This window comes from Rhodamnia argentea, chromosome 6 (assembly GCF_020921035.1).
Source record: "Rhodamnia argentea isolate NSW1041297 chromosome 6, ASM2092103v1, whole genome shotgun sequence".
Classification (NCBI taxonomy): Eukaryota; Viridiplantae; Streptophyta; class Magnoliopsida; order Myrtales; family Myrtaceae; genus Rhodamnia; species Rhodamnia argentea.
Window position 1 is genome coordinate 6,606,973 of NC_063155.1, and position 9,601 is coordinate 6,616,573.

The window sequence follows — 9,601 nt, forward strand, 5'->3', positions numbered from 1 at the left end:
CGTATTCTACCGGCGCTCTTTCAAGATTCAGTGAAAAGGAAAAAGGAATTCAAGTTGGAAGTCTTTTGGGCTGGAAGATACAGGATTCCTTGCTTAGTAATGGGAGATATGAACTAGTTACTCATCACATAGGTGCTGATGATTTAAACGGGGCAGTTTTTGCAACATCACTCGGAGGATGTTCACTAGGAATTCTGAAAGCTTGTGCATTGAGAATGGGCCTTCGTACAAAATGAGAAATTGGGTAATGCTGTGTGTCAAAACTCAAAAATGTATCATTCAGTGTTAAATTTAATGGAGAACTTTCGCCACATTTCAAATCTTCGAGAGGTATCGGGCAATGTGGACTACCCTTCCCCATATATTTTCATCGTAGTTGTGGATGTCCTACACTTAATGTGATAAAGAAAGCTAATCAAATGCCTTTTAATAGGGATTCAATTTAAGTTTAACATGTCTTGTCCTAATCTATCACACCTGCTCTTTTCAAATGATTCAATTTCGTGTCATATTTGAGCAGCGGTTTTAAACAAACCAAGTGTTTTCTTCAGCAAGGATTGCCCTCAAAATTTGAGACAACATATGATTGTTGCATATGACTAGAACAATCTGACCCAAAAAAAAAAAAAATATATATATATATATATGACCCGAACCGAAAATGTCTATCTGTTGTTATCACTCAGTAGGCTTGTCAATTGGGTTCGGTACCCGAATATGGCCTGAACCGAAAATGTGGTTCGGTTCTTGTGGGTCTCGGTTTTAGTTTTCTTTTTTGGGTAATTTTCAATGTACAAAGGAGACGATTTGTAAGACAAATTTAGGGTATGAGACTTTACACTTAGAGTCAAGTTAAGGGCAATGTGTTTTGGCGGTCGGTTCGGGTTATGCCTCAATCTGGCAAAAGAAAAGTTTCTTTTTTTATTACCCGAACCGAGAATACCCGAAGTTTTGTATTCCGCTCTAGTTTCGGTTTTGACACCCCTATCACTCAAGTCTTCTCGTGGATGGTTTTGCTCAATCTGCAAAGGTTGCTTCAGCATCACAAGCGGAATAAACGGCGGTCCTTGAAACCCTAAAGCGCTTCTTCGACCAAAGAGAAGAAAGTTAGTACTTGCATCGGATATTTTGGCTCCGATAAGTTCCCTCACTAGTTCGAGGGCAAATCAATTTAAGTATAGAAACCAAGGCACTTTCCCTTCGATTTCAACTCTTACCAAGTTAATGGTATTCTTATCTTTAAAACAAAACAAAACAAAATCCACTTGTCTAAATATTATAAATAAGTGTCATCTTTATGTGCCGTGTACGACTATCTACGGTCGATATGCCTCCGTCTTCGTGGTCATGCCAATCATAAGTATTATATTCCTTTGCGAGTCAAACCTGCCGTTCAATGATGTATCCCTCCTCCCTGATTAAGACCATTTTACTTAAAATTCAAAATCCCCTCCATTAGTTTTCTCTAACAATCACGAGAATTTCATGTACAACCTCAATTTCTTGGTGGGAGCGGCTGCTAGGATCATAAAAAACTTATCTTGCCTGGTGCTGAATCCTCTCTGGTCCATGTGCAGCACAGCTTTTGTAGGAAAAGTCAAAGGAAAAATTAAAAATTGAGATGTTAGTTTGACTTTGACCTAAGTTGATAATTTATTTATTTTTAGGACCACAGGTTTGAATTGGTCCGTTTGGGTCAGAAGTCGCGATTCTTGAAAAAGCGGCTCCAGTTTGCGTACGAGGGGAGACAACATCGAAGTTTTTCTTGTACGTCTCTTTCGCGATTGGCAAGTTTCGGCTTACATTGACCCGACTAGAAAGCATTTTGGTGATTTTGGATCCGACGCGTTCAAAGTTTAATCCTATGAAAGTGGGTGATTAAGACGACCATTATTGCAGTTTATGACCCAAAAAATTATTGACTTCGTGTTTACCAACGGTTTTTATATATAAAAAGAGTCAGAATATTCGGCGTTCATTTCAATGGAAACTACGAGTGCGTCTGTTTCGTGAAAAATGAATGATTTGAAGGATATTTTTTCCTGAAAATGATTAGTCATATCAATTATAAAAATTGATGTATGGGAAATATTATATTTGTTGCCGATGACAAAAACACTTTTCATCGATTAATTATTTTAAGCGATACCAATGACTATTTTTAGGAAATTTTTTTTTTCGAATCATTCGTTTTTTTCGCGAAATAAGCGGAATGGAATCCCAAGCATGTTGTCAATGTTATTGACAAAAAGGCCCGTTCATTTCGGCCCTTTCTCTTTCGTGCAAGAGTCTTTTATGCACTCCTTCCAAGGGTGATCTCAATTCAACGTGACGCGTTTTACGCTGGTGCATCATTTCGTTAATCTCCTCAACATGCATAAAGCCGGCGGCCTCTCCATGTCCGACGAAAATTAGTTCGCCGTCGGAGGCAAAAACAATTCCTAACTTCATAATTAGATTTTTTATTTCATACTTTCATTGATAATACGGCATAGAGCTCTAGCAAACTGAATTAAGTTATAGTAATTAAAAGGTTGTGTTTGAAATAAAACGACGTCGTTTTAGCCTTATTCTTATATCTTCGCCCCACCAGCACCACGAATGAGATAAAAAATAATTTAAAAAAATCGCATGAGCATTTTCCTTTAGCCAAATTAGACGGAGTCAACGAAATGAATTAATTGTAACAATTTGACAAGTTTTATATTTTTTCTAATAGTTGATTTTTTATTTGTTATTGACGAAATGATACATATTACAATCCTATAAAAGTCATATGTCTCTTATATTGTCAAATTAATCTCCGTTGAAACGACATTAATGGTAGCCAAAAATTAGAAAATGAAGACGGTCTGACATTATTTCACATCTACATATGTGAAAAAAAATAAACTTTAAAGTCTGATGTCCATTCTGTACATGACAAGTAAGAAACCACGAAAACATTGGGAGGGACAAATCCGAGGTTGAGCATTTATTTCATTCTTCATGAAGGTCTCCCACCCAAAATTTGCCACCATGAATTTGATTGGCCTACGTTATATCCCAGACTAAATCTACAAAAAAAAAAATGACAAATTTATTTTAAAAGGTTATTCTGATCTCTGATTTTTCAAACTAATGACCATTGAAGTGGACATATTCGTGGTGGGAATATATTAATTATCAATAGTCAAAGCGGTGCTTCGAAATCACCTACACAGCTTCGTTTACATCTCACCAATCTTTACAAGTTTGGTTTGACTATTTTTTATCATATCGCGGAATTGTCCAATTAGTCCTAAATCTATTGTACGGATACCAATTCAGTTCTAAATTTTTCATTTTTACTAATCTAAATCTTTAACCATATGTGGTAATAGCTTGAGCCATTCTTCCTCTCATGAAAGGTTGAGAGTTCAAATCTCCTGGCCGTGTTCCGCGATTTAAGTGAGGGGTCCCGGCGGTGGGTTCTTTGGGCCGTCTCCCTCCGGGTATAATCACTGGTTGACCCTCGGGCCGGATCTCGAGCAAAGCCCGGTAGGGCTGGTGGATCCTGGATATAAAAAAAAAAAAACCATATGTGTTAATTGATGCAATATAACATAGGGGCCTTTGCCCTTAGTGCATTCATCCATTCATCTCGGACTCTCGGTCTCCTCCTAAGCAACAACCCAGGATGGAGTTTGAAGTGGATTAGTAGAACTTGCAATGCAGTTGCTCATGAGCTTTTCATCAATCATCTTAACGTAGGCTTCTTTTCCTCCTTGTAATATTTGCTCGGCTCCGCTCCGATGGAACGAAAGCGTTTTTTTGAGCAAAAAAAAATTTAATCCTATAACCTTTACGCGAAAATTCTATGTGATACTTCCAGCCAATTTTCAGTCCTAAACATATCGTTGAAAACCACTAACGTGTCGGGTGTGCCACATAGGACAGCCAGAGATTCCTAGCCAAAATTGGCTCGAAGGGTTGCATTTGAATTTCTCGCATAAAATTTCAGTACTAAATTGACAAAACCAAAAAAATTTAGGACCGAATTGTCATCCACACAATAAGTTCAGAATTAATCGGGTGATTTTCCCTATTTCGTGTCGTGCATTTATTTAGATCGTTCTCTTAAAATATACACCATAGGATAGCACAATTTATTTTCTTAGTTTATCTTTTATCGTTCATTGTATACGCAGAACTTTTATTATAAAAACGTGGGCTAAGGGAAAAGTCATCACCCCAACACGACATGCACAATGGGAAAAGAATTCGAGTTAGGCTTTAGGACTCTCTAAACTTTCTTACACATTTACCAATTGCTTACGTCATACGCAACACCTTAATGCTACCGAAGTTAAAAAAGAGTGTTGTTCTTAGGATTTTGTTGCAGAGCTCCTAAAAATTAAATGAGACATTATGTAGCAAATCTAGTATTTTCCATTGATAAATAAGTACTTTATTTTCGCGATCTCGTGAATAAATAAAATAAGGCCGGTGCTTTTTAGGTCCCATGAGTAAAGAAGTGGGACTAATACCTTTTTTAGCTGTCATTTTTTCTGAATTTATTGCAATTTACATAAAGCTATCCTAAGATTGGTTACGCTTGTAGATAAAATTTTTAGTTTTATCAGTCGCGATTTAATTGTAATGGTCGTTAGTAATTATCTTTAAAAGAGGGTAATTTGACTATAGAATTTGAAAGAGAAAAATGTCGACACTTAATTGTTAATCACTAGTGTAGTAAAGTATCTCAAATTGTCGTAAGTGAAAATACCTATGCTTAAGTTAAGTAATTGTCCTCGATAATTCATTGTAAATGACAAGTTAGAATCATCCTTCGCATGTTAAAAACCTTATTGATGAGTAGTTATTCTTGGTCGTCACAATTTCCCATCTTACAGTCCATAAGTCCTTATTTCCCGAAAATCATCTGACGGCTCAAAATTTTTTTTTCCTTTGATCCAACGGCGGGCGTAGTTTAGTTTGAAAATAATTTCTTAAACATGATCGTTCTTTGCATCGCTTCTTGAAAATATTCAAACGTAAATTATTTTTTATAACAAAAATATTTTTAATTAATTAATTATTTTAAATAATACAAGCTATAATTTTTTGGAAGATATTTTTCGAATAATTCATTTTTTAGCAAAACACACAGAGCCTTATTATTATGGAAAAATTTCGAATAAGGGCCTGAAATGTCCTCATTTTCTCGGATAAAAGCTTGAAGTGAACTTTGGTTTAAATAAGAGCCCGTAGTGCTCTTATTGTTTCAAATAACGACCTAAAATGGATATTATTTTTTAGTTTTTAAAATTAATTTAACTAAAAATTAAGTTTAAAATATATTTTGACAAAAATGCCCTTGTCCAACCAAAACATTTAGCCGACCTGCTGGCGAGATCGGATCCTTGTTTGAAACAGTCGTGAGAGTTCTTATTTAAAACGATAAGGGCGCTTGAGGCCCTTATTTGAAATAATGATCATTTCAAGTCCTTATTTGAAAAAACGAGGCACTTCGGGCTCTTATTTAAAAAAAATTATTTAAATTTTTTTCAATTATTGTTTTTATTATATATACTTTATCTGAAAAAAAAGGTATCTTTAAATAAATCGAAATTGGAAACATACTTGTCAGTGGGAGTGTTTTTTCCTGGAAAGCAATGACTCGTCAAGGTCAAGTCAACCACCCACCTCTCTCTCTCTCTCTCTCTCTCTCTCTCTACGAGTCGTCGTGCTCCCATTTATCATTTATGCGAAGCTCGAAGCGCAATCACTTCGATTGCAAACGGCTCTTCCGTCGAGGACGATTCGCTGCGGATTCAACCTCAGTCTCCTCCCGCCCGTACCACCTCGCGGTTGGCGTACCCCGCCGTCACCGCCTTCGGCCCAAGCGACCGTGCCCCGATCCGCCGATGTCATGCCTTGAGCGAGCGATGGCGATCTTCTCCAGCCTCTACGCGTGCCTCAAGAGGATCAAGCCGGCAGGCCGCCGCGGCGGCGCCGGGAGGACCGCGGGGGAGGAAGCTGAGGACGAGCCCTCCAGCCTCTTCTTCGATCTCCGGACGCTCCAGGTCGCCACTAACTTCTTCTCCGAATTGAACCAGCTTGGTCACGGCGGTTTCGGTCCGGTTTACAAGGTAGGAGGAGCTCTCCACCTCGGTTTGTTGATAATCTGCCTCGATTTAGGTATTTTGTCGCGATTTTTTTTTGCGTTCGCGGTCTTGACGAACCTATGGATTAGTCCTGTATTCTGTCGCAGTATCGTTTTGTTTCTTTTCGCCTGGTTAAAAATGACAACCTCGGACAATCGCGTGCTTTCTTTTGAGGTGAAATAAGATTAAATCTGCTTTAATTCGTCCCCCCTACTTTCAGGTTTGTGATGGGACTGGAATTGTGGATGGTTAAATTTTTTTTTTTTCCTCTCAGAGCTTCAATATGTAATCGAGTGTTTTGTATCGTGATGGTGTCTTCCTTTTGAGAATGTTTCTACCTAAACTTTCGCAGCAAAGGAAAATGGCAAACTTACTGAAATAAATTGAGTATGAGGTTGGAGAGATGACGATAATGGTGCTGAGATTTCGCCGGTGTATGAAGCTTTGGGTTTATATTGAGTGGGCTGTCTGTTTGTACGCTTTAACACCCTTCTGCGTGGAGAAACAATAACTTTTTGCTGTTCAACAGGAGAAAACTAAGCGACATGGCTTCATTTTTTTAATTAAATGGAACTGTACTGGAAAGGTGGTTCCATGGTCCAATATGAACGCCTGCTGATAATTCCCATGCCTTTTTCTTTTCCAGGGGTTGATGCCCAGTGGCCAGGAAATAGCTGTAAAGAAGCTATCTCTCACTTCAAGACAGGGGATGAGAGAATTCACCAACGAGGTGAAACTACTACTGAAAATTCAACACAGAAACCTTGTCATGTTGATGGGCTGCTGTGTGGAAGGATCGGAAAAGATGCTGGTTTACGAGTATCTATCGAACAAGAGCCTTGACTGTTTCCTTTTTGGTAATTCTTTCAGATACGAACTCCTAATCCCTGCTGATGTAGGATTCATAGATCTCTTGCCGTTTCACTGAGCATAGAGCTGACCAGGAAGTAAAGCTAACTCAGTTGTCTTTTCCAGGTAAAGAAAAGTCTGCACGGCTGGATTGGATAACTCGGTTCCGAATAATTACTGGGGTGGCGAGAGGTCTGCTATACCTGCATGAAGAAGCCCCTGCAAGGATTATCCATAGAGACATTAAGGCTAGTAACATATTGCTGGATGATCAGTTGAATCCCAAAATTTCAGACTTTGGTTTGGCGAGGCTTTTTCCTGGTGATGACACGCATCTGAATACATTTAGGATATCTGGGACTCAGTAAGTAGTCGCATTGCTCTCCTTTCTGTTTTTTATTGTTAATTACTGCTCGTTTACGAGGTCAGGAAAAAGCCCATATCTTTTGCTTCTGCGAGTAATGACTCATGACGCAATTAAAACTAATGATTCTTTTGGTTTGAAATGCAGTGGTTACATGGCTCCTGAATATGCAATGCGTGGATATTTGTCCGTGAAAACTGACGTTTTCAGCTACGGAGTTCTCGTATTAGAGATTGTAAGTGGGAGAAAGAATCATGACAGCCAACTCGGTGGAGAAAAGATGGACCTCCTGAGTTATGTAAGTTGTTTCATCGTTTGAAGTACTGTTTCTCATTGTTATACTGGAGAATTAATACCTGGTGACACTTCTCAGATTCCTCGGCTTTTTTTATTAAGTTCTTAATTGGTTCCTATTGAGTTGCAGTGGTTTATATTGTCCGTGTTTTGATAGATTGAAGGTAGGCAACATAGTTTCATTACTTAGAATATATTACATCCTGCTTCTTTATTTTCCATTCCATAGCGCATATGCGAGTTGATATTGTTTTGTCAAGCTAAGCGCCGGATTCATCTGAGGTCTTCACCTCTATTCAAATTTCAACTCTCTCTCTCTCTCTCTCCTGAGTGCCTTAGGAAATGGAAGATGCTTCAGGAAATAAATCTGCATAATCATGGTATAAGCATCATCAAACAGAGGGAAATACCTGTTGTCACTGAACAATGATGTGCTTTAGATGCAAGTGATTCAAAGTAAATGTCAGATAAAAAGGATGGCCCTCAGGAGCCGTATGAGGTGAAAATCTGGAGAAGTCTGCAAATCTGAGCTTTTGGAACTTATAATGAAACTGTTTTATGAGATAGACTTTGTTCGAATGAGTTGCCGAAGCTTGATCTCCAAATGCATATTTGTTGTCATTCTCCCATGCATATATAATTAAGGACTGCATTTCTATGCATGAAGTCATTTAACCATTGCACACAATTCCTTTGGCAGACGTGGAAACTCTTTCAGGAAGGGAAGTCATTGGATCTAGTGGACTCGAGCCTTGCTAAATACAACCCTGACGAGGCAGCAATGTCTATTCAGCTAGGATTGCTGTGCTGTCAAGCAAGTTATGCGGACAGACCGGATATGAACTCGGTGCATCTCATGCTTTCTAGCGACTCGTTCACATTGCCCAGACCAGGAAAGCCTGGACTTCAAGGGCGAGTGGGACGTTGGACGACTAACACGTCTTCCGCATTCACCAACACTAATCCGAGCAGTACACAAACTGGAGCTACTAAAGTTTCCGCAAGTAGCAGCTTTATTGAGGAGTATTCTAGAAATTCAATCTCCATTTCCTCCTTTGATGAAGGCAGATGACCGCAGCTTGTTAGGCTAAAAGCATGTAAGATTCCTTTATTATGTAAAGCTAGTCTAATATTATTTTTTTCAGCAATTCTTTTGTCGATATAGTTGTAGAAAAACGTAAAATAGAATCATGGGGTGCTGTAGGATTCATAGTGTATTCATGTGACTTTTTCGGAAGAGATTAGGTACATTCCTGGTGATAGTCTTGAAGTGGCAGTCTAGAATGAATCCTGTTTCGACTACTAGTCCACTTCTAAACCGATTGTCAACATACGATTACTTCTGCCGACATGGAGAAATATAGGACATCTCTTTGTGGGTTCTCTTGCATGAGATGCCCTATCCAATTGATGTTCATATTTTATTTTGGGACGGAGACTTATGTTGACGAGAGTTGTTGTGGCATTGAATTGAAGTGATAAGACTAATATTGTCTCCGGGAAAAGCGTTCTTTTGTTGCTATGGAAGCCTTTCGCCAACGAGGGTTATGGGAAGAGCAGGGAAAATTATTTAAAAAATCTTAAGTCTATTATACGGCCACCAATTCAGTCATAAACCTTTTAATTGTATTAATTTAGTTTTAATTTTTTTTAATCGATTTGTCATTTTAGACTTAAATCTTTCAATTGTGTTAATTTAGTCCTAAATATTTTAACGATTTGTCAATTTAGTTCTAAATCTTTTAATAATTTATCAACATTGTCCTTTTTCACAATTATCTAAATAATAGGTTTAGGACTAAATTGGCGAAACTTCATAATGTTTAGGATTGAATTGACATAATTGAAAGGTTTAAGATTAAATTGGCAAATCGTTAAATTAAATTAGCACAATTGAAAGGCTTAAGACTAAGTTGGCTATCGCATAATAGGTTTTTTTAGACAATTATCTCCATGAAAAGCATGG

General features: G+C 38.1%; 1 protein-coding gene across 1 annotated transcript; it reads left to right on the plus strand.

Annotated features, from left to right (window-relative positions):
- Window positions 1-5,736: 5,736 nt before the first annotated feature.
- LOC115744186 (cysteine-rich receptor-like protein kinase 44) lies at window positions 5,737-9,018 on the plus strand. The gene is made up of 5 exons (XM_030679296.2): window positions 5,737-6,113; window positions 6,775-6,985; window positions 7,104-7,341; window positions 7,489-7,639; window positions 8,336-9,018. The coding sequence occupies exons 1-5, from the start codon at window positions 5,889-5,891 to the stop codon at window positions 8,705-8,707; spliced, it is 1,197 nt and encodes a 398-aa protein (XP_030535156.1). The 5' UTR covers window positions 5,737-5,888; the 3' UTR covers window positions 8,708-9,018.
- The last annotated feature ends 583 nt before the right edge of the window (window positions 9,019-9,601 follow it).